Source organism: Camelus bactrianus, chromosome 33 (assembly GCF_048773025.1).
Source record: "Camelus bactrianus isolate YW-2024 breed Bactrian camel chromosome 33, ASM4877302v1, whole genome shotgun sequence".
NCBI classification, from domain to species: Eukaryota; Metazoa; Chordata; class Mammalia; order Artiodactyla; family Camelidae; genus Camelus; species Camelus bactrianus.
This window is the reverse complement of record NC_133571.1, coordinates 15037020-15061645: the sequence shown is the minus strand read 5'-3', so window position 1 is coordinate 15061645 and position 24626 is coordinate 15037020. Positions and strand designations below refer to the sequence as shown.

The 24626-nt window shown below is 48.3% G+C and overlaps 1 protein-coding gene across 6 annotated transcripts in view; it reads right to left on the bottom strand.

Annotated features, from left to right (window-relative positions):
• Positions 1-1815: 1815 nt before the first annotated feature.
• Positions 1816-24626, bottom strand: part of POU2F3 (POU class 2 homeobox 3) — a 76093-nt gene continuing 53282 nt past the window's right edge. For 3 of the 6 annotated variants that reach the window (XM_074356886.1, XM_074356887.1, XM_074356889.1), the window contains 9 exons: positions 22292-22396; positions 20999-21101; positions 18657-18739; positions 16116-16298; positions 15541-15682; positions 13749-13885; positions 12065-12226; positions 6877-6943; positions 1816-4678 (listed from right to left, as the gene is read on the bottom strand). In XM_074356886.1, coding sequence (XP_074212987.1) covers positions 4254-4678; positions 6877-6943; positions 12065-12226; positions 13749-13885; positions 15541-15682; positions 16116-16298; positions 18657-18739; positions 20999-21101; positions 22292-22396 — 1407 coding nt within the window. In that variant the 3' untranslated portion in view covers positions 1816-4253. Of the gene's footprint in view, positions 4679-5623; positions 5760-6876; positions 6944-11984; positions 12227-13748; positions 13886-15540; positions 15683-16115; positions 16299-18656; positions 18740-20998; positions 21102-22291; positions 22397-24626 lie in introns of those variants that run through there. The other 3 variants (XM_010953395.3, XM_074356888.1, XM_045515554.2) reach the window with 3 other exon arrangements.

Below are 24626 nucleotides of genomic sequence, written 5' to 3'. Positions count from 1 at the left end.
TTCCATTACCTAAACTAAATTTTATTCATTTACATATCTTTGGCCACAATCCTTGTTCTGCCAAATTATGTGCTTGTCAACAGTGGCACACCCCCCCCCCCCAGGAAAATTCTGGGCTGTTAGAGAGAGTAGGGGACAAGAAGCTCTCCACCAACTTATTTGAATAACAATGATAATAATAGTCATCATCATCATCATAATAACAGATAACACTTATTAATGTGTTAGCATTGTTCCAAGCACTTTACGTGTATTGAGTCATTCAATTGTTATTCCCATTTTATAGGTGAGAAACCAAGGCACAGAGCTGTCAAGGAACTTGCCCAAGATGATGTGATTAGTAGGAGACAGATTTGGGTATGAACCCAGGTAATATGACACTGGAGGTCATGCTCTTAACCACCAAGATAGGCTGCCTCCACTCACCTAGATTCTCCTACAGATGGTACTAAATTTTGCTATATTCACAGCTCCTAAACTCAGTGAAGGGCATTAAAAGTTGTTGAGAGGTTAAAAGAAAGGATTCAACTTAAAAAAAAATATGCATTGCCTATTATGTACCAGTCATAATGCTAGTCATGGAGATACAGAGAAGAAGAGACAGACCCAGCTACAAGGAGCTCCCCACAGTCTAGCAGGAGAGGCAGAAGAGTCAGCAAATGTAGTACATGAATATAGCAGGGGATGCAGGGCACACAGCGAGGAGATGCTCTGAGCCTAGGGGCTCAGGACAGGATTCCAAATTTGAGCCTGCAGCTCAGCTCATTCTGAGTTGGACCAAAAGTCCTTAGTTTTAGGAGCTCACAGCTGGGCCCATCAGTCTTGAGTCAACTAAAGATTGAAGTTTGAAAATACAAAAAGCGAAACAGAAACAGACTCTCAGATTTAGTAAACAATCTAACGCTTACTGGTTAAAGGGGGTGGGAGGGGATAAATTTGGGAGTTTGTGACAAAGCAGCTAAGGGAAATACAATGAAACAAAGAAAGTGTCTTCAACAAATGGAGCTGGAATCACTGTATATCCATGAACCTAGACAGAGACCTTACACATCACAAAAACTAACTCAGAATGGATCACAGACCTAAATGTAAGATGCAAAACTATAAAACTCCTAGAAGATAACATAGGAGAACCCCTAGATGACACTGGGTATGGTAATGCCTTTTTAGATACAACACCAAAGACAGCCCATGAAAGTAATAATTAATAAGCTGGACTTCATTAGAATTAAAAATGTCTGCGAAAGACAATATCAAGAGAATGGGAAGAGAAGTCACAGACTGGGAGCAAATATTTGCAACAGACACATCTGATAAAGGGCTATTATCCAGAATATACAAAGAAGACTTAAAACTCAACAATTAAAGAAAAAAACAGAAAACAACAACAAAAAACTTGATTAAAAAATGAGCCAAAGACCTTAATAGACATCTCGGCAAAGAAGATACACAGATGGTAAATAAGTGTGTAAAAAGCTACTCCACATCATGTCACCAGGGAAATGCAAATTAAAACAACAACGAGCTACCACCACACACCTCTTAGGATGGTCAAAATTCTGAACTCTGACAACAAAGTCTGACAAGGATGTGGAGCAACAGGGACTCTCACAACATTGTTAGTGGAAATACAATGAGGTACAGCCACTTTGGAAGACAGTTTGGCGGTTTCTCACAAAAACTAAATATACTTTTACCATACAATCCAGCAATCACACTCCTTGGTATTTACCCAAAGGAATTGAAAACTTATGTTCACACAAAAACCTGCATGCAGATGTTTATAGCAGCTTTATTCATAATTGCCAAAATTTGGAAGTAACCAAGATGTCCTTCAGTAGGTAAATGAATAAATAAACTGTGGTACATCCAGACAATAGAATATTATTCAGCATTAAAAAGAAATGAGCTATCAAGTCATGAAAAGATATGAAGTGCTTATTACTGAGTGAATTAAGCCAATCTGGAAAGGTTATATGCTATATGATTCCAGCATGTGACATTCTGGAAAATGCAACACTATGGAGACAGTAAAACAAGAATAATATCAGTGGTTGTAAAGGTGTAGCAGGGATAGAGATGAATAGGTAGAGATTATTGTCAGGGCAGTGAAAATACTCTGTATGACACTATAATGATGAATAGACATCATTATAATTTGTCCAAACCCGTAGAATGTACGCCACCAAGAGTGAACTGTAAGGTAAACTATGGACTTGGGGGAACTGTGATGTGTCAGTGTAGGTTCATTCTTGGTAAAAAAAAAAAAAAATTACTTTCTTGTGGGTGATATTGGTAATGGGGAAGGCAAGGAATGTATAGGGGCAGGAGGTATCTGGGAAATCTCTGTAGCTTCCTCTTAATTTTGTTGTAAACCCAAAACTGCTCTTAAAAAATAAAATATTTTTTAAAGGGTCAAATGGATGAAAAACAGCATCACGGACAACGCAGGACATCAGCTTTCAGCACCCACCTGAACAAGATGTCAAGGTCACCAGGACTGCTGCAGAAATTTGTCAGCTCTGATGCCCATTAGCATACGAGGAACGGTGCACACACACGTGTGTGTGTGCTCACGGATATGCACAGATGGCCTCATGGGTGGCAGAGTAGTTTCTTTATACGTTAAATTATTGTTGAAGGCTCCTCTTGTTGTCTCTGCCACAAAGCCCTTTCAAGTAGATCTTTTCTTGAGAAAGTAACCACTACCAATAGGCTTCCTCCCACTTCATGACATGAAATATTATTCTTAACGTGAGCCCCATCCAAGCATCAGAAACAGTTAACTCTTGGTTCTTTAGGCATAGATTTACCCCTTGGATATTATTATTTGCAACAAATATTTAATGCCAAATTTAGAGGGTCCCCCCCCCACTTCAGTCACTACATTTTTATCCCCAACAGGTCAATGTTTGCCTCAAGAATGGTAACTAGTTAAATTTTTATTAGCCCAAGAGAAACCACAAGGATAGCTTCCTTGCTCCTCAACCCCCTCATCAAAAGCCACAGAGCAATCTGAAGCCAAATATGTTTGATTTTTGAATTACCCCTTTTCTTAAATATGTATCGCTTTCCATTGTGAGTAATGAACAATTGACCTTCAGGATGTCTGAGATAGGTATTAGCCTCAGCCTCCATCTCTTAAGTCTCTGAATGACTTGACCTTAAACATTTACCATTCTCCCACTTACAAAATGAGGAAACCCACCTCTTGCTTACTCTGTCCTCCAAGTTGTCCTGTCAAAAAGAGTAGAAACCCTGAACTCTTTAGAGCCCTGCATTAATCTATGTCATCTTTAGCATTGATTTGGGGAGTAATAGACTTAATCCATCAATGAAACATTTTCTCCACCCCGTTTCATCATATACACTCACATCCCCCCTCCCCACGACAACAAAAGACACAGAATAATCTAAACCTCTTCTTATCAATAGTGAAATACTTTATATAATCACTATACAAATTTATTTAGGAACAGAGAGATTCCTTTGAATCTCAACATTTTCTTGGATATGCAGTCTTAAAAAAAAGTTACCATTTCTGGAATGGCTTCATGTTACATGTCTACACACTGGCCCACAAAGAAGGAGACTCAAGAGAAACTGTTCCCGCAGAAGTCAACAAGGATTCCCAGCCCGTGTGGGAACTCCCGTGGAAGCTAGCACGGTATTTCACACTTTGGTATTTTTTCTTTCTTTTTTGTTAAAGAAGATAAAATATTACAGAGACGTTTTCAAAATTCACACCTGAGTTGAACATTTTGCTGGAAAATTCCACATTAAGGAGAGAAGAACATAATACAAAAACAGGAAAGGGCTATCCATAGCAATTTTGCCAGCATAATCCTTGTCTGTTTGCTTTTGTGTTCTTCCTTCTGCACCAGGAGAAGGGAGAGAGGACAAGAGAAGGAGAAACACAAGGAAGGAGAGAAGGGACAAGTTTTGTTCCTAAACTCTGGGGCAGATGGAGCAGAGGAATGTGCCCAGAGGACTGAGGAAGGCTCAGCCTTCTGCAAAGAGGCGGGAACTTGGAGAACGCAATCACCAATAGAGTTGGTTCTAGGAAAGGGGGCGGGGCTAAAGAGAAAATGGAGTGAAATGAAGATTCAGTCAGAAAACCACTAAACAGAGAAAAACACCAAGGCTTTGGTGGAGACATCAGATTTAAATCTTTTCACAGAGTCCAGAATCAGTTCAAAGATCGTGACTAAGTTCAGAGTCCAAACCATTATCTCCCCTCTGGTAGTTTGGCACTAGGCAAATGGCTGTGCCCAGAATGAGCTGAAGATGCACTGGTGAACAGTGGCGAGAGGTCCTTTCTCTGAAGGACCACTGCCGCAGTGAAGCCGTCTGAAATAGTAAGGATTAGACGATAAGGGCACAGGCAAGGAAGGTAAAAATGGTAAACTCCTTGGAGGGGCGTGCGTTTCAAGAAAGAGCACAGGATCCCCAAAGGGTTCAATCACAGTTTGGATCCCCAAAGGCTCTTGTTCCTGAAGAAGGCGAGAGTTTGGGCTCATTGATAGTGGGGATTCTCTTCCATCTCCTGAAAGCAATCTGTCCGTACAGAGAAGGCATGACTCCCTTCCTTCCAGTGGGGAATACAGGGCCAGGCGGAATAGGAGAAACTTTTTGGTCTCAGTGGAGGTAGGTGGGATGATTCCATCGGTACCAAGATCTAGACGGAAGAAAGAAACAAGTCAGTCGGACAGCTTCTAGCGATGAGGGAGGATGGGAAAGGGCAGTGAGTGTTAGCAGGTATGTCTAGGGTTTCTTTCTGGGGTGATGAAAATGTTCCGGAATGAGACGATGGTGACAGTTGCACAACCTTGTGAAATACCAAAATGCACTGACTTGTACACTTTAAAATGGTCAATTTTGTGGAATGTAAATTATATCTCAAAACAATTATTAAAAATGTACATTATATGGCTTTCTCTCTTTTTTTGATGAGGAGGTTGAGAAGCTGTGCAGTAACTGGCCCAGAAGAGCAGACTGCCTAGCTGAATGGTCTGGGTTTGAACAAGTGGATTCATTTCTAACAAGTTCAGGTCTTTAACCAACCACCTAACTTTCAAATCTCTGTTTTGTTCTGAATGGGGGAAGACTCTCTCAAGGCATCCGCACTGCAAACACTTTTTAGAGTAGATTCTTTGGTTTGTAAATCAAGGCTCCAGAGGCTGCTTTTCCCATTGGACCCCAGGTGGGAGCACCCCTTCCCTCTCTCAGGGTGTCAGTCATGCTGGAAGCTCGGGCTCGCGGTGGATCACCCTGAGAATAGGAGAACCGGCATGGAGGGGAGTTCTCCTAAACCCAGTGAAGGACCTGGCTCTTTCTAACAGGAGTGTTTGGAAATTTCCACCCTCCCAGTGAGGATGGAAATTTTGGCTTTGTTGACATCAGTTCCTTGCCAGAACTGCTCACTGGCTGCAGCTTCTCTTTTAAATCCCACTCCCTAGGGATAGAGTCCAGTCTGGCTCTGCACCCTGTCCCTTCCCTGCCACCCCAGTCCCCTTTTCCAACCCTGGGACAAGCTTTCTTTCCCAAGATATTGACGCAGACGCAGCTTCTCAATGCCCCTCGGGCCTGCTGGGGTGTCATTGTGTTCTCCCCTCCACCTTACCCTGAAGAGTTAAAACTGGAGGAGGAGTTCATGGCTGCTTTGGAGTTATTTTGAGATGCAGTGGGGCTGCTGGCGTGGAGTCCTGCGCCAGGAGACGAAGGCCTGCTGTTGTTCCCAGGGGAACAGGATGACGTTACTGAGAACCAGGAGCGGCAAAAACAAGGGGGAAACAATGAGGCTGGGTCCTGGGACCTCGTGACATTCGGGCATGTCTCCCCCAAGGGGTCTCATCCTCTCCCCACCCCCCACCATCTGCCCACCTCCTACCATATTAGCATCAGCACCCAGCCCCAGAGGGGGGCCCTCCTCATAAATGTTCTCCTCAGCCCAGGCCCTGGAGAGTGGCATGGCTGGTTCTGCAAGTCCAAGACTTGCCAAATGCAGGAAGGACAGATGCCAAAATCATCCTACTCCAGGACACACCCTGGGCTGGGCATATGCAACCCCAGACCAAGAGGCAGGGTGAGAAAAAGAACAAGAAGCCTCGGAACGGAAAAGAGGAGGAGAGAAAGAAAAGTGCACAGGGAGAAAAAGAGAAGCTGAGAGCACAGTTAGGTTTTGCCAGCCTCTCTGGTGTTCCCATCTCCAAGTACATGGTCTTCCAGAAAGAGCACAACCAGGAGTGGGGAGTCCCAGGCCGTTCACTCAGCAGCTCTGTGGCCTGTGGCAACTTGCTTCACTTCTCTGAAACTCCTTTTTGACCTCTGTAATATGGCAGCTTTGGATTAAACTGAACGCCTGTATTTGGGTTTCCCAAACAGCGTTCCGTGGGTAAGGTGACATACATTTCACCATCCAAGCTAGGGTGCTTTGAAAGGTGGAAGACAGTGGTATTGACAATTATGTCAGGACAAGAGGCAGACACTGGGACTGTCCTGGGCGAACCCAGACATACAGTCACCCTATCCAGTCCTTTGAAATGCTGTAGGTACTTTTTGGAAAAATAGAGTGCTGTAAAAACTTAGTCTGGAAGACCTTTCCTTCCACACAGCTCATTTGTATGTATAATGCATTTGAGGGCTGAGAAGTGTGGCAATTAAAACAAAACAAAAACAAACGCTTGTTCAAACTTTGCTTACTTGGCATTTCCCAAACTGAGTTGATCATGGAAGCCTTTTTCTCTTAGCACAGATTTTAATATCCTTTGAAATCCATTTTGGGAATGCTGACTTAGGTAGGTACCCTTCAGTTCTCATATTCCATTATTTAAAAGAATTCTGATATTATTCAGAAACCTCCTTTTTAGAGCTTACCTGTTCCAGGCATGGTGCTGTGGACGGGAGGGACAGAGAGGGGGCCCAGAGACCCAGAGGGAGACACCTGAAAGGCAACAGAAGCTTGTAAATATCTGCTTCCGCCTTCTTCTCCAATCTCTGGTGCTTCTCCCAGGATGCTGGGCCCCAGACTCTGCAGAGACCAGGGCTCAGCTTCCTGGATGACTTCCTACCCCCAGACCTACACTCCGTGCCCTGTTTCATAGGCAGGCCTCTGGACCACATACAGCATCCAGCTCCAGCCTTGCCCTGCTCCCACAGCTCCCTGCTGCTGACACCAGGCCCTGCCCTCCTCACTGTGTGTCCCCTGGCAAGGTCTCTCCGGCACGGCCAGGTGGAAGCTGCCTTGCTCGAGTGCCCTGGCGATGAGAGGAGCGTGCCTCCAGGGCCCTGCTGCGGCTGACACTGCTGGTTGCTTGCCTATTTTCCAGTCCCCCCCCTTAAAAGACTCCTGCTCTTGCTCAGGGCAGCAGGGAGCCAACCCTCATCACCCTGGTTCAGGATTCCCATCCCGATGCATGAGTGGACCCTCCCCTCTCCAGAGGTAACTGGAGGAGATGAACTTCGGTCTCTGAAGCTTTTCTTCTTGCCCTGGAAACCTCACAGCATCATCGACCCTGAGTTTGGAAGGGGCCTAAGATAATTTAGTTTAGCCTCCCACACGGTTCAGGAATCTGTCCCTCAGTATTACTATCCTAGCACAACCGGGAACAAGATGTAATGGAAAGAATGGACACTGGGGCCCAGCAGATGTGGGGGTGAGGCCTGGCTCCACCACTATCTGTGTGACTTGGACAAGTGACCTAACCCTGCTGAGACTGGGTTTTCTCATCCGTAAAATAGCAGTAATACCTCCTTCATATTTTCTTTTAATTAAGATTTAATGAGATAACGTCCACAAAGCTTCCAACTCAGTGCCTGGCAAAGAGCGCCAGGCTTGTTAAATACCAGTTCCCTTCCTTCCTGCAGGAAGCTGTCAACCCCTGCGTGGCTCTAGAAGCTGTTTACTTCTTCATTTGAGCTGAACTCTGCATATTTCCCGCACCCACCCACCTCCCCATTCTCCTCATCCTGACCTGGGACACTCAGATCCACTTTTTCAAAGGACATTGAAAGGAAGTCCTGCTCAGGGAGCTGTGATCGGCTACACCTTCCCTCCCCAGCCTGGAACATCCCATCCCGACAGGATGCAGCATGTACTCATTTCCTAATTCATCAGCAATGGTTCTGCTGCTTTCATTACCTGCCCATTTACAAGGAGCTTCCTCAGTAGGCTGGGGGCCCATGAAGGGTGGAGACAGGTGCGGGGCAGCATGGTAGGAGATGTTATCAATAATCTCCCTCCCTCTTCTACTCCACCCCTCCCGGCTGCCACACCCCAAGAAATCTGTTGTTGTTTTAAAATAAATATTTAGTCACTGTCACCAGCTTCTTCTGTTTCCTTCTAGAGACAGGCTATCTATACATAAGCAGAAGCAGATACGGTTCCCCTCCCTTTAAATGTTTTATATAAATGGTAGCATTCTGTCCACACTGGTCAGAAAAAACTATGTCCTAGTCCCAAAGAGACTGCCCCAGTGAGATGGAGAAGGCAGGATCAGAACATTTTCACTAGCCTTTCCTTCAGGACGTCTCAAGTATTAATGTGATTATTTATTTAGCGTCTTTCTCCCCAACTAGGCTGTAGATTTCATCAGGACAGAGTGATGCCCGTGTGGTCCACTGTGGTGTCCTCAGTGTCTACTACAGTGTCTGGAACTTTGCAGGTGCTCAGTACACATGTGTTGAATGTATGATGAGAACGAATGACACACTTTCATGGCTCCTCCGTGCCTCCCACCACTTTCCTCCAGGATGTTGGCGTCCTGGGTTGGGACTGAACCAAACTGATAACCTAACTCGCATCTATTCTAAACAAAGCCTCATCTTTAAAGATTCCAACTCTCTTATGACATAGTTCAGTTTCCTTAATGTGGCCTACAACGCCCTACATGATCCAGCCCTCGCCTACCAATCCCAGTCCAGCCTCTTCATTCACACACTGTAACTTCCCCGGTCCCATTCCAGCCCTCTGGGCTTCCTCTCCCACCCATCCCAACTGCAGGGCCTTTCTACACACTGTTTCCTCTGCATAGAATATTCTTCCCAACTCTCTCTCCCCCACCCACCAACTCAGACTTTCCCCCCATCCATGTCTACTCTTTCTTCTGCTGTCAGTTACAGCACCCTTCCTCAGAGAAGCCCCTGACACCCTGGACTAGGTTAGGTCCCTCAAATACCCATACATCTTCTCTGCAGGCTTCATCACAAATTGCATTTGTTTAATGTCTGTTTCCTTCACTGGACTGAAAGCAGGAATCACAAGGATCCTGTGCACCACCGTGTCCCAGTGCCAAACAGTGGATGTTCAATAAAGATTTAAGAAAGGAATGACTATCACGTTGCCCCAGCTACAAATTTTCAATGGTTCCTCATAGCTTTCAGGGTAATTAGCACCCAGGGCCCACCATGAGCTAGCTCTCATCAGCCTCTCTGTCCTAGTCCTAAACCCTTAGCTCCAGCTGGACCAAAATGCTTGTGATTCTCCCAATGCATCATGTTGTTTTGTAATTCCATGCCTCTCACAGACTGTTCCTTCTGCCTGCTATGCTGTTCTTTTTGGTAACTCCTAATCTGTTCCCCACACAAATTAGGGGGTCAACCCTCCCACACCCCATTCTGATTTGGTGTCTTTCATCTGTGTTCCCACAGCACTCTGGCAGGGCTCCTCATATATGCTTCAACCCTCACACTTACTTCACTGCAATCTCTTGCCATCTCTGGTTCCTCCTTCTCAGTTTCTTCCCTTGGTCCTCTTCCTTTGCCCATCCCTCAAATGCTGGTGTTCCCAGGGTTGAGATCTAGACTTTCCTCTTTGCTTCCTCTGTACAAACTCCATAGGTGAGCTCCTCCTTATTTAGGATCCTTCATGCATATGACTCCCCAATCCGTCTCTATCCTGGCCTTCCTTCCTGACCTCCAGACCCATTATTCCAAGTGCCTAGGGAAATCCCACAGGCCTCCCTGTATATTATAATGATGCAAAGAACTGAAGTCATCACTTTTTCCTACTCCTCAATGAGGCCCTCCCCCTGTCTGATTGATCCATCAATGGTACCACCACCTACTCAATCAGCCCAGCCTGAATGCTGAGTCATCCCAGAGTATTCCCTTTCCTTTATCGCTCTCCCTGCCCCAACCCAATTTTCAGTTCACTGAGACCTAAGAATTTTACTGTCTAATTATCTCCTCTCTCTCATCCCCCTCATTCTTACCAAATGGGTTTACTTCACCCCTCTTCATGTCTCTGCTGGATAAATGCAGTCACATCTCCCTGAAACCAAATCTTGTGCCTCTCAAACCACCCTTTATAACTGCAGTTGGAGTGATCATTCTAAAAAGCAAGTCTGACAGTGCCAATGCCCTGCTTCAAATCCTTCAGCGACTCCCCACGCCTTCACGCTCCTTAGCACTGCACACAATCCCTTTGGTCTGGCCCTTGCTGAACTATCCAGCCTTGCCTTTCAACATTCCTCCACATGGAAGCACCTGAAGTTCCATGAATGTGCCCTGTTCTCCCTGCTCCACACTGCTGTTCTCCTGCTGCCCCTTTGTGGGAACCAACCCCCCCCCACCCAATTATTTGCCTCTTCACTCCTTGTCTTTTTAGACTCAGCTCAGGTATTAATTATCTCCTCGGGGAAGCCTTCCATAACCACCACCTCCCAAGGTGTTGTTAGCTGCTACTCCTAAGTTCTAGAGCAATCATCATGTTGTTTATCATTTGTTTATTTGTCTGTCTCCTCTGCTAGGCAGTAAGATCCTCTGGGACAGGGGACAAATATTACTTCTTGCCTCCCCAGGACTCGGCACAAAGACCAATATGTTGTGGATGGCCAATGAATGTTTGGTGAAGGAACAAACAATAGCATAGTTTTATGAAATAAGTATGCCCCACCCAAGACAAGGCTGAATTTCACCCATCCTTAAGTGCTAAAATACACGAGGACACACCACTATCCCTAACTCCACTGACCTTCAACCATCACCATCCCCAGCAATGGAGAAGAAACTTCTCATGCCCACCTTCCTGGCAGACCTCTCCCCTGGATGGAGAGGATACCTCCTGCACTCCAGACTTCCCAGTCTGCCTGAACTTCAAGTTATTCCCAACCCTGACTTCTCCCCTGGACGCCAGAATGACAGATACAACTGTCTACGTGACGCTTCCTCTTGGATGCCTAGGAGGTAAGTCTAACTTAATATGACCAGCTCCAAGTTCTTAGTATATTTTCCCCCCTCAAACCTGTTCCTCCTGCAGATTTCATCATCTCAAAAAATGGCAGCCCCTTCCAACCAGTTGCTGAGGTTAGAACACTTGAAGTCATCTTGGCCTCATTTCTCATACTCCTTATCTGAGCTAACGGCACATCTTGTAGGCTCCATGGTTGAAATACATTCAGAATCAAACCACTTCTCCTCATCCACCAAGGCTACCACCTTAGCCCAAGTGGCTACCACTCTCAGCCTGATTACTGTCATTCTCGCAGCTGATAACCTGCCTCTACACTGATTATTCTCCATACAGCAGCCCATGTCAGCCAGCTCAGGCTTCTCTGCCAGAAACCTCCAGCAGTTTCTTATTTCACTCAGACTAAAAGACGAGGTCCTTTCAATGGCCACCAAGACCTTGGTGAATGGCTCCCTGTTTTCTCTGACTTACTCTCCCACTTCTTGCCTCCTTCCTTGCTCTGCCCTGGCTACACTGGTTTCCTTGCTGTACGTCAAACCTCTTGTTGCCTGGTCCCTCTACCTGGAACACTCTTTCCCCCAGATATTTCATTCCCTTGAAATATTTAGAACTTTGCTCAAATGTCACCTTATTTGAGAGGTCTTCTCTCACCCCTCTATTAAAAGAGCATCTCCCTGAATCACTTTGCTGTACACCTGAAACTAACACAAAATTGTAAATTAACTATACTTCAATTAAAAAAAAGAAAAAGAAAAAAATGGGCAAAAGGTCTGAACAGACACATCACCAAACCTACACATAGATGGGAAAACTCTTTGCCCTCCAGGCTTTATCTCCCCCGGTGCTTGGCAGGCAGCTTGGCTTCTGGCCACTCACCAGCCGGGAACTGTACATGGGTGATTTGATGGGCGTGGCCACCGGGCAGTTGATTCGCTTCTCCTTTTGGCGTCGGTTGCAGAACCAGACCCTCACCACCTCCTTCTCCATGGACAACTGCTCTGCAATCATGGAGATCTCCTCTGAGCTGGGCTTGGGGTTCTACAGAAAGCGAAGGGGTAGAGTCGTCAGGAGGAGGAGGAAACAGGATCAAGAATTGCTGGTGGGGGACAGATGACCCAAGGAAGCAGGACAGAACGACAGATGGATGGAAAGCTTTAGAATTTGACCTAGGATGGAGTGCTGTCTTTAGCACTTCTTCTGTGGCCTTCGGAAACTTTCTGAACCTCTCTGAGCCTCAGTCTTAACGTCTATGAAAGGAGAGTAATAATGCCAACCATATAGGGATTACTGAGAATATTAAATGAGAAAATGTGTGTCAACTGCAACGCACAGGCCCTGACACAGAGGAGAGGCTTTTCTCCCACTCCTCCAGAAGTTCTGAGAAGAGGAGCCCAGTGCTGAGTGATGTGGGGCAGGCAGACTCCCCAGATCCCATGCTCTGCCCTGTTCTTTCCTCATCACCTGACAACCTTTTCTCATGTCATTTCTTCCTGTCTATATCAAAATGGGAAATGATAAAGTTAAAACAAGGGGACCCATCAGGACTACAGAGGGGAGATACATATATATATACCTATATATACTATTCAAATATATATTCATCACTCCCTTGTTTTGACCCTTCCCACCCCAACCCAGTCTGTGATCTTAGCCCCTTTCTCTCCCTTCTACACCCTCCCTTACTCTTGCTGCTCTAAGAGACTTAATTGGAAGGAAAAGCCAGCTCTTGTCATCCTGCCAGCAGGATGGAGCTATCAAATCCTGAGTCAGAGGCACTGGACGATCTGCTAGAGGGGCAGATTGTCCTGGAGGCCTGGGGCCTGCAAGGGGAACTAGGCCACCAGCCCATCCTTTGGGATCTCTGTGGTGCGGATGGAAGCTCTGGAGGCTGGTACCTAAGGGATCCTGATTAGAAGCTGCTCAGACCACACCTGTTTATCTCTCATCTCTCCCCCAGCTCCCAAGGGGCACATAGCTGGTCTTCTTAGCTTCCGCATCCTGACTCAAGAATATGCTTTTGCTGCAAGTTCAAAAAAAATGTACATATGTAATATGATCACAAGTATTTAGATGTGCATAGAAGAAGGAATAGAAGGTACATATTTAGATGGCATTTGACGGTGGACGTTTTTCCTACTTGCCTGTGTTTTCCAAATTGTTTGCAATGAGCATTTGTTACATTTACAGTTTGAAAAGCACAAAACAATGCAAAAAAAAAAAAAAAAAAAAAGAACTTACATACAATGTCCTGGGTTTGCTCCCTTTATCTCAGCTGGACACAGAGATACGCTCTCTTCTGGGACTCTATACCCTATTCTTTAAATCTCCCTGCGGGAGGGACAATGGGCCCCAAATAGATGTCAGGGCAAGAAGGGTCAGAGGGGGAGGAAATTGCTGGAACCCAGCCTTTCACTCAGACACCTGGGCGCCTAGAGAGGGAGTGGGTCTCTGCTTTCTACCCTTTCCCAGGGCAGGTGTATGGTGCCAAGGGGCCTGTGTGCACCTGCTCACCCACCTGTGCAAGTCGGCCCACCCACTCCCACCCAAAGGAGCCACTCACATCTTGAAATCTTTTCTCCAGAGTCAGGCGGATGTTGGTCTCGATGCTGGTCCGCTTCTTCCTCTTCCTCCCAAACACTTCACTGAGGGTGGGGTAAGAGCTGGGGGTGCTCACTGAGGGGTCTGACGGAGAGGATTCTGCGGGGAGGTGAGAGAGCAGGGGAGGCTCAGAGAAGGGAAGGCAACCGGCTCAGGCTCTGCCTTGTCGGACCTGAGGTCCAATGGCCCTTCCCAGTGGGCTCTGCAGTGGCGTTGTCAGGACCAGCCCCCTCCCCGCCGCAGGGGAGCCAGGACAGACCAGGAATCCTGCTTCTCCTCGTTTCTCTGGGCAAAGGTCCTCCACGCCTCCCACAGCAGTGCCTCCAGTGTTTGCGGTCATGGTTCAGGGACACCCAGACATCAGCGGCATGTGTGGGTGTGAGGGGGTGCAGGCAGAGCTCCTACAAGCAACACTCATGAGTCTGTCTTTTACAAGTATGCCTGGATGTGAGTAACGAGGAAAAGGGGAACTGGTGTTCTGAGCTAAAAGCGATGACACTTGGGGGCCAAATGTTGGTGTAGAAGCCACTTCCTTTTCCATGTTAGTGTCGGAGCTGACACTGTCAGATGGATAGGCAGGGATGACCCTCAGGAAGGATTCACGCACAGATAGGGGACCGCACTAGAAATGATCTGAAATGTCCTTTCCCAAAGACTCGAAGACTCTCTGATCATACTTTTCACTTCAGAGCTCCAGTAAAAGCTGCCTAAGGGACAGTCGGCTGAGGGGAGCTTCCTCTCCCCTCCCGTGTTTCTACATGGAGGGACTTCCCAGAGAGACACACCCTTGACTGCCCACCCCCTCTTCCCTCCTTCTCCACAGTAACCACTAACCCACTTGTATCTCCTGACTAGAGCCCAGCCCTGGCCCTGGCTCTGCTCCCTCCCTCTCCACCTAGACCAGTGGTTCTCCACCAGGGGCGATTCTGTACTCCCACCACTCCTCCAGGGGACATTTGGCAGTATCTGGAGACATTTTTGCATGTCTCAACAGGGGACAAGTACTACCGGCATTAAGTGGGTAGAGACCGAGGATGCTGCTAAAATCCTGCAAGTCATAGGCCCTCCACCTTCAACAAAGCATCGTCTGGCCCAGGACATGGAGAACACCGTGGCTGAGAAAGCCTGTTCCATGCTTTTCCATGACACCAAACTCCTTCACTCATTATTCCAAACGTTTTGCCCTTGGCTTTGCCCCTTGACCTCCTGGCCAGGCCACCACTCCTGACTGAATCCTCCTGCAGACCCCACTCGTGCTGTAAGCCCTTCCAGCCAGCCTAGCTCACAGTAATTCCCTGCCCTCTGAAAACGTCCTCAAGAATTAGCCAGATAAAGACCTCGTGTTGTGCCTGTGACTGCTCCTTCCGGCCAGGAGACCCTAGAGAACCCACTTTCCTATCCCCTTTACCTAGATCTAGTCTAGACAGCTACCTGGGTACGTGGGTTTGCTTTGCAGACCCAACCTTGTCTCTGGCGAGCTGTCCAAAGGTCTGGGCTGGGTGGGTCTGGCGTAAGCTACGGAAAGGGGAAGGTCTTCATGGCCACGGCATAAAGCCATGTCCTCCATGGTGTTATCAGTAGTGGAGCTGATATTCTCGTCTCCACTTGCTTGTCTCCTGTGTCTTATTCTCAGTGGGTTCCAGTCTCAGGAGGAGAAGAAAGGGGGTTATGTGTTGACAGCCTAAAGCCCCAACACAGACAGGTCACCAGCCCCTTCCCTGCAGACCCTCCACCCTTGTGTCGCTGAGGCCCACCTGCATCATTCAGCCACTTCTCCAGCAGTGGCTTCAGCTTGCACATGTTCTTGAAGCTCAGATTGAGGGCCTCAAATCTTGAGATGGTCGTCTGGCTGAAGTCATTGCCATAGAGCTTTCCCATCGCCAGCCCCACGTCCCCCTGCGTGTAGGGGTGGAGAGGGAGGAACTTGAGAGGCAGGCTCCTTCTCTTCTTTGTCCACATCCCCCACCACCCTAGCATCTATCACACACCCAGCGATCCTTTGAGCACCTGACCATCACCCTGGCTCCCGTCCTGGTTTTTTCTCTCTAAGATGGAGCATTGGTTTCTTTCTCTCCCTAGACTCTGCATGGGCTCTGAGTGTGCCCATGTGCCTAGCGCCTCGCCTGGTTCTCATTCCTCTCCTCTCTGCCAGCAGTGTCCCTGGTCTCCCTACCAATGGCAACTGTACCTTATCCTCAGGGACCACAGGAACACGATGAGCTTGCCCCAAACACAGTCAATCTTAGCTTACTCTTGAAACTTACACTTGGGATTCCCAGTCTCTACTCACTCAACCTGATCTCTTCCATCTCCTGGCCCCAAACCAGACCTGTGTGAAGCCCAGCTTAATGCGCCGCTGCTTGAAGGTCTTGGCAAACTTCTCCAGCTCCTCCAGGTCGCTGGGCTCATCCGCCCCTCCAGAGCTGGGGAGGTGCTTGGGCACTGGGAGATGCTGGGACGCTTCCAGATGGGGTTCTAAAGAGGATCCTGGCAGCCCAGGGCGCCCAACTGCCTGAGAAGGGACACACCAGGGAAATCCACAAACAGTCAACAGATCAAATGGCAATTTCTGATATTTTGTACCAATAGGCCCACTTAGAGGATGACAGATTGGATACATTGGGTTCCTATTATTTCAATGGTGTGGAAGTGGAAATTGGATTTTCTATGAAGGGACTAGACAATAGCTAGAACAGCTAGGGTAGAAACAGTAGGAGTGTGGGACAGGGAGGTGGTAGCCTCTCTGGGTTTTAGTCTATGACTCACTGTTTGACTCTGAGCAGGTAACTTCCTCCTTTCGTTTTCCACCATAAAAGGAGCTAGCAGGCTTGTTTACAAAGATCCCCAAAACAAATTCCAGAATGGGATGAGGAAAAGGTTGTTTGTCTTGTCTGTTCTTTTCCACAAAGCAAAGTAGCTGAGGTGTTCAACGGGCATTAACTGAAGATAGCAGATGACATCTGAGGCTCACTACATTCATAGAATTTCCATAAAATTCCAGACTCTGTGACTGCCACTTTACTTTCTAAACCGTCGTTTTCCTTCATGTGAGCATTTTGTCTTTTTTTAATAATCAAAGCTATTCCAGTGCTACCTAAGCTCACCTTGACCTCATTTGTGGTTGTCAGGAGATAGTCTTTCTTTAGTTTATTTTCATAGGGAAACAGACCCTTCCACCTGGGATCCCCGTTGTGCCCATTTGGGGTCAGGAGTAACTCCAGCTCGTCCACAAAGAAGGAATGGAACCCAGGCTTGGGGTCCTAATGGACACTGTGTCTGGTGCAGGGGCCGCTGCTCAGGTGGATAATGTGACCTAAGTCCACCTCCTCTCTCCTTCCCAGTTTTCTCTTTTCCTAGCCTGGGGTTAACTTTATTCCCCTCTTCCAAGATACTCAGGGTTACCATTCAGACAGGCAGCCTCATGATGACCAGGGAGGAGTTAGAGACTCTTTTTCCCCAGTGGAAGGTCTTTTAGAACAGAAGGAGTTGAAACCATTAGGATTTGATCCTGTTTGGTGGGGAGTGGGTAGCACAGACCAGCCCCTTAGGACAAAGCCTCCGTCCTCTCTGAGGCTTCCTTTCACGAATCCTTTTGCTCTTGTGTCTGACAAATATTTATTGGATTCTTTGCTAGCCATTCTCCCTCCCCACTTCACATTCAATCAGGTGGTACATTGCATTGAGTTAACCTCCCCAAACATCCCTCAGTCACCCCCTCCTACCTATCCTCATTGCCACAACCCTAAGCCAGTCCCTTTACTGCTGCCCACAATGATCTCAATACCCTTCTGAACAGTCTCTCTGCTTCTAGCCTTGCCCGGGCTCTCATGTTATAAGACGCGAGAGTTGATCTTCAGCTCTAAGATCTCTTCCAGGTCTCAGTCTATGAGGATGAGACTCTGAGGAGAGCAGTCAGGAGGAAGTCCAGGAGCTCAGGACTCTGGCGTCCCCATTTCTAATAGCCACTAGATGGCACCCTCCCCTTTTCCAGACGCCTTCAGTGGCCTCTCTAGCCCTGTAAAGCCAGGGTCCTTGGTGGTCCGTGGGGATCTTAGCACAGAGAAGGGACATTTGGATGCCTGTAGTCATTCCCAGCTCTCCTACACATCCGTTTCTGCAGAGCCAGCTCATGCAGCGATGCAGGTTATTAACTGCACGGAGGGCACCGAGATGAGGGGAGGGGCAGCAGCTACAATACAGCTCCTGCTGCTCTGGTCAAACCACAGTCTCTGGCAAGAGGCCACGTCTGGCCAGAAGAAGAGGTGCCTTTTTTTCTAATTGGCAAACAGGTGCTGTGTGGCACCCTGGGGCTCTGCAAAACTCTGCTAATGGCCCTCTTGCAGACCTCAGTCCTCCTGACCTGCACATGTGTCCCTGCAGGAGGCAGTCTAGAAGAGTGGTTCTTGAGAGAGGCCCAGAGAGACCCTGGCTTTGAGTTCTTGGGACAGCAGGCCTATTGGATGGTGGTCTCCAACTTAGGGCTTGAGAGCACCTGGGCAGGGCTGGTGGTCACCATGGCATCCCTGGAAAGTTGGCTGACCCCTGGTTCTAAGAAGAGTGATGCTAGGGTCTGATCAGGGCTGGAATACTCAGAGTGCCTGCGTTACAGAGCAGGCTAGCCCAGGAGCTGGAATCTCTGGGTTCTAATTCTGGCTCCACCGCTGGTACTGGGTCAGTCATTTCCCCTGGCTGTGTTTGAATTTCCCCATGTGCCAACAGGGATAATCCTCTGCTATCCCCTCCTCCCAGAGCAGTAGGCCCACCACTGAGAAGGTGGGAAGAAACCAAGGAGGCGGGAGAAACCAAGGAGCTTAACTCCATCAAGAGCGGAGACATTCCTAGAGGAGACAGGAAGAACATGGGTGTTTACCTGGGACGTCAAGCCAGGCCCAGTCTGCGGGAGGAGGAGCGAGTTTTGCTGCTGTGGAAAGGGGAGAAGATTTGGCTGCAGACCTGGGTGAAAGGGGAGGAACAAAGGAACAAACAAATAAAATCCAGGCCAGCTGAAAGACATGCTCTAGAGCTTTGGAGCCACGATACCTGCCCCCCCCCCAATCAGGTCCCTCCAACCCACTTCGAGCCCTGTAGAGAGGCCCCCACGGGCACTGGCAGGATTGCCACACAGAGGTGGAGGTGAAACAGACACTGAGACAAACAGGTGTAAACACCGGTCCCCAGACCAGTCCTTCCGCTTGCCCGCCTGCCTGGAGTGGTGCAAAGACTGAGGAGGGTCAGGGCAGCTTGCTCTGGGATCTGATAACTGGGGCTGAAGAAATCCAAGAGGGAAGGAGATATGGGGTGACTCCTAAGAATTCAAGCTGGAGCTGAGGGTTTCCGTTTTGCCTGCAGAAGTAGCTGGGGTGGCTACAAAGGCCTTGCCAAATCTTCAGGGAGATCAGATCAAGGAGATGGTGCCATTCAGCTCCAAAGGGCAGTGGACAGGTGCTGGGGGCTCTGGCAGAACCCGGACATTTTACACTTGGGAGGAAGGGTGGAGAGAGAAGGGAGGAGCGGGGGCCAAGTCTCTGGAAACTCGAGCTGGTGGTATGGACTATATTTGCTTGTTGCGCTGCCTCAGGACCGCTTTCTCCATCCCTCTCCAGGAAAACTGCCCTTGAAGGGCTCTGCCTGGTTGGTGGTCGTGACAGTGGCCCTGCTCTGGGAAGAGCCACAGCCAGGAATTCTCCCTGTCACTGCAGGAATGGGGCCATCACACTACCAGAGCAGACAAGGGGGCAGGTCACCCCAACCACGTGGCACAGAGCAGCACCCCGGGGTCTCTGTTGTCCCTAAGCTGTTCTGGGTCACTGATGTGCAGCCCCTACTGATGCTGTCATGCTCCTCAGTCTAAAACAGCCAAGGCTTAATTTTTCCTCATTAAAGTACATAGGCAAGAAAGCTCTGTAAGGAGCCCTGTACCGGGAGTCAGAGGCTTCAGCACTAATAGTAATTGAACGTTCGCACTGCATTTTGAAATGGACAAAAGCCCTTCGCATGCATGATTTCCAATAACCCTCGGTAACCTTGTGAGGTAGAATTTCACAATAATTCCATTTTTAGGGAGAAAACAGAACCTCAGAGAGATTAGATAAGTTTTCCAAAGACACCCAGCCAGTATGTGACTTTTTTTTTTCTTAGCCAATGAGTTTTTCTGATTCCAAACATTAAACTGTTTTTCTCCCCCGTGTGTCATACACTGACCTCATCGGTTATATGCCTGGGCCATTTTCACATCACCAACTTTTTAAAAAGAAACAGAATGAACTGTTATCTTCCCTTTCTCACCCCAGGAATATGCTATATATTGTGTAGCTAACGTAGATGCTTAAAGGTTCACATATGTTCTCATTCATCATCATCATAACACTCCAGGGTGCCTTGGAAGCTACGGATAACTATAATTTGGGCAGGTGCGAAGGACAGAAGGCAGAGCTGCCTTTTATTTAGATTCTGGATTTCTGAAGTGTCTACTTGGGATGTGTATGATGGTGAGAGTCTTCTATTTCCCGCATCATTTTCAGCCCGAGTTGGTGGAGAGGCAGCACTTCTAGGTGAACCCAGGCGCTGAGAACGTGGGTTTTTGACAGTCACGGAACTTTCTAGTAGGTCACCGGAGACATAATGTGACCACCTACTACGCAAGGTTATTTTGAAAGATGTCAGGAAAATCACTCAGAAGAGCTCCCGGCATATCACGCTCAAGAAATGTTAGCTCTTGTTATGAGTATTGTAATCTGCTCTTGGCTGAGGAGATCTTCTCCGGTAGTAACGTCCCCGCTAAAGAAAACCTGAAAACCCTCTCCACGGCCTGTGGGTGGCACTGCCACTCTACCCAAGTAGAATTCCAGGCAAGCTTCCCCAGGTTAAAAGTCTGAATCCGCATTCTCGTCCCGGGAAGGTTTCCAAGGAACTGGGACTTCTCTGGACTACATTTCCCAAGGAGCCTCTCCTTCCTTGTTCTGCCCCAGGCCCTGCCTCCCTGGCAGCACCTTCTGTCTCAACTGATAATGGCTTTGAGGAAGATGGGAGAGGGAAGCAGAGGAGGCTCAGCCCGCAGGGGCAGGACCAGGTCCTGCCCCTGGGCCCTGAGGTGGACAAGCTGCTCATAATACCAGAGGGTGAGCCACTCACCCACGCCCCACACTTGGGTCCCAGCATGCAGGGCAACACTTTTCTGCACTCGGTCTAGCTGGAAAGCCCCAGGGTTCTTACCTTGCTGCCCAGGTTGGGTCTGAGATAGCAGGAACTGGGAAACAGACTGGAGGTGTCCCGGAACCAGCACGAGCTGCTGGAGTGGATGGAGGGAAGGCATGTCCTGTCCAGAGAGGGGCAGGGAAGGGGGAAATACGCACATCACAGAATTTACAAGCCGGGAATTGAAGCTCCATCTGCCCGCTGCCCATCTGTCCCATGGAGCTCCGGACTCTGAGAGTTTGCTGCAGGGACCTTGCCCTGAGCCTCTGGGTATCCCTGGGTACCCCTGGCACACAGTAGCTGCTGCATGAATGCTGGTGGTGTTACTGCTCCTGCACTCAGCCAAGCGTGCCTTGCAACCTGTTGTCACTTAAACCTTGCCTTGATATTTAGCATTCGTGTGTGTCAGTCCTGTCTCCCAACTAGTCTGTAAATGCCCCAAGGGCACAGACTGAATATTACCCATCTCTTAGAGGTTTACCCTAGAAATGACATGCAATCTTAATTGCCCAATTAAAAAAGAGCTCATGTCACTTGATTATGCTAAAAGCCATGTCCTAGCCATTTCCTGGGCCTGAACCTTTCCTGGAAGAAGGGGCAAGTTACTGGTTTTTAATAAAACCAATCTGGTTAAACAGAAAGTCCATTTCCCCTGGGTTCCTACCACTAGTCCCCCAAAGGGTAATATCACTCTCAATACTTGAGGGACCTGGGAATCCTCTGTGATCTAGATTCCCAGGGTTCTGGGACCCCACAGGGCTGTACACAAAGAAAAGGCTTGGTAAACCCTCGGTGAACAAAGAAGTGAAGAAATAATGCATTCCAGAGAAGGCTCTTTCTTGCCCGGGGAATCCAGACCAAGAAAAGGGCTCTCTGCGTGGACACCGGCCCTCAGACATCTGTTGTTACTGTTCCGGGTGCCTCTTTATTCCCCCCCCAGCACTCCGTTCTAGTTTGGCAAAACCTTGGGGCAGGAGAGTGGGCTCACTGAGGACAGAAACGCTGTAACTGCAGCGGAGCAGTCATCACGGGGCTCCCCTGTACGTGGCTGGAATACGCCAGCCTGTGAGCTGCTAGCGCCATCATTTTGGCACGACTGGCTCCTTTTTCTCCCAGAGAGGTAGAGGATGATTCTGTAACCCCCACCGCAGGACTCTGAGTCTCTTTTTCACAGTCCCTGCAGGGGATTCTTTAGCCCAATGTGGAGTCACTGAGACCTAGGTCTAGAGTCAAGCATTTTGCAGGAGGCTTGACCTAAACTCACTGGCCCACTGAGACTAGTGGGGCTCCCTGACGCGGGCTGGCATTTACCCCAGACATTTGGTTCCCAGGCATCATGGCAGGTCCTTGACTCAGGTGGCATGGCCGATGAGAAAGGGTCTGCTGCAGGGAGTCACTGAGGTCCTCAGTTTTAATCTGTGAGCGGAGGCAGGAGGAGAGCATTAGTTCTGAGTCATCCCAGGCAGACAGGGACGGAAACTCGGGGAGGACCGAGGCGGGAATGAGTGACAAGCCCAGGGTGTAGAAGAACTAGCTCCGTGCCTGCTGGGCTGCAGCTTGACTTCCCTGCCTGCGGTGCCTTTCGGGCCAGGGCAGCTTGCGAGAGACAGAGGTGAGAGGTGCTCTGGAGCAACCATCTTCAGGATGGGGACTCCACCTGGATCCCTAGTTCCCGAACACCATTCCTGGGCCTGTGCTGGTACATAGCGCAGTCTATGCTCTTCCTCATTGAAATCCAAAAAGATAAGGATATTGTAGTGACTTTAAACATTTCTTTGAAATTCTGAGGTGATGGTCTTTTTTTCTTGTGTGTGGGGGGGCAGTGGTGTGTTAGAATTTCTTTTATAAAATGATGGTGATCTTAAATGATATTTTCAAAACTCCCCAGCTCACAAAGTAAAAATAAAATTGTCAACCCTTTACCAATCTCTCTTATATTCTGTTTTTGTTTTGTTTTGTTTTGTTTTAATTTTCCTGGACCACGAAATCCCAAAGTCTGGGAACCAGCTTCACCTCCATCTTCCTTGTTTTCCTCACTTCTCTGTCCTCTGGGTGCTGAGCTGCCTTTGCAGCTGGCCTCTTTGCCTGTGTGGCTTGGGTGACAGTCCTCGCCTATCTTCCTACAGGCGGGGACGTGTCTTCTCCACAGTCACTGCTGTAACTGCAGCCTGAGGGGCCTGTGGTGGTTTCTAAACTCTCTCCAGCTTCTACCACCCTCCAGTGACAGCACCAGCCACCCACCTGTGGGTTTTCCAGGTGTCCAAGGGCAGGGCAGGAAGCATTACTTGTGCCCACCCCTCCTCCCACCCTGAGAACAACAACCCTCCTGCAGCTTTTCAGGAAGTCCATTGTGGGGGAGGGGGGAGTAGGGACTATGCAAGTGACTTTGAATTCCTATAATATGGCAGGAAGCATGGGATCTAGACCACACCTTATTAAAAACCAGTGGGGAGCCCTCTGATGGAAACTCATGGCCATAGGGACCCTGGTTTAAACCATTTTCTTGGTCTATATGACATCCTAGAATTACTCCTGTCTGCGTTAGTCTAACCCAGTTAAAAGTTCTGACTAACAGCACTACAAATGCTTAATCACTGTGGAAAAATGGTTCTTTGCGTAACTAAAGAAAGTGTTCTCTTGGGGAGTTAGGAAGATTCTGTCGAGTGACAGAGAAAGAGGAGGGAGCAAATGTCCTAAATGCCTTGTACCCACGCGTGTTACTTGAGTAAAACACACAAATACAGTCCATCTCCCCATCCTCTGGTGGGGAAATACACAAGGATCCAGTGAGAAAAACAGTGAACAGGGAGCTAGAACTCGTTTCCAGTCCTAACTCTGACTCTAAATTGTGATGTAACCTTGAGCAATCATTTTATCTCTATGAGACTTGGTTTCCCCAGCTGTTACATGATGCTGCATGATTTCTCTCCCTTTCAACCCTAAAGTGGAATTATAAATTCCAGCTCCATAGTGCATTGGGCAGACTTGGCTAGTCCAGGTTGCTGCGGAGTTCTTAGATAAGGCAGATCTAAACAGCACCAGGAAGTCCTGGTGGCACCAAAACTGGGAAGAGGACACTTCTTTTAGGGACAATCTTTACAAATCACTCCTCTCTTCTCTCACCTAAGTAGACAATTCTGGAGGAAGGGAGGGTGACGGGGGTAGCATGGTGAGGGGCAGAGAGTTAGACATTCTGAAAACTTGAAAGGTATTGCCACCCAGGACTGATCTCCAGTGCCCCATCTCTACCCCCAGTGCCCTTCAGCTCTTCCACCCACTCTTGGCATCTCCAGATAAGAAGCTCTGGTGTCCTAGTTCTTCCCCCAGAAATTAGAGTTTTCACATCCTAGATTCCGGGGGAACATTTGTTAGCAGGTTTTAAAAAGCTAGAAATAGATGATAAACTACTTATTTCAAACCACCACCAAGCTGAAGGTTTGCTCTGGGAGGAGATCTCACTCAGGCAGAGAGCCTCTTTGTCCAGCCTCCCTTCCCCACATTTCCGCTCTGTAGCCCCCTCCTGCCCCCGGGGCATCCCTCATCCCTGACCAGGGACAGGTGAGGCAGGATGGAGGAAGGGGGACAGAGAGAGAACACGGAAAACTGGAGCTGAAGCACGCTGGTGGAACCACCGCAGGCAGCCTGG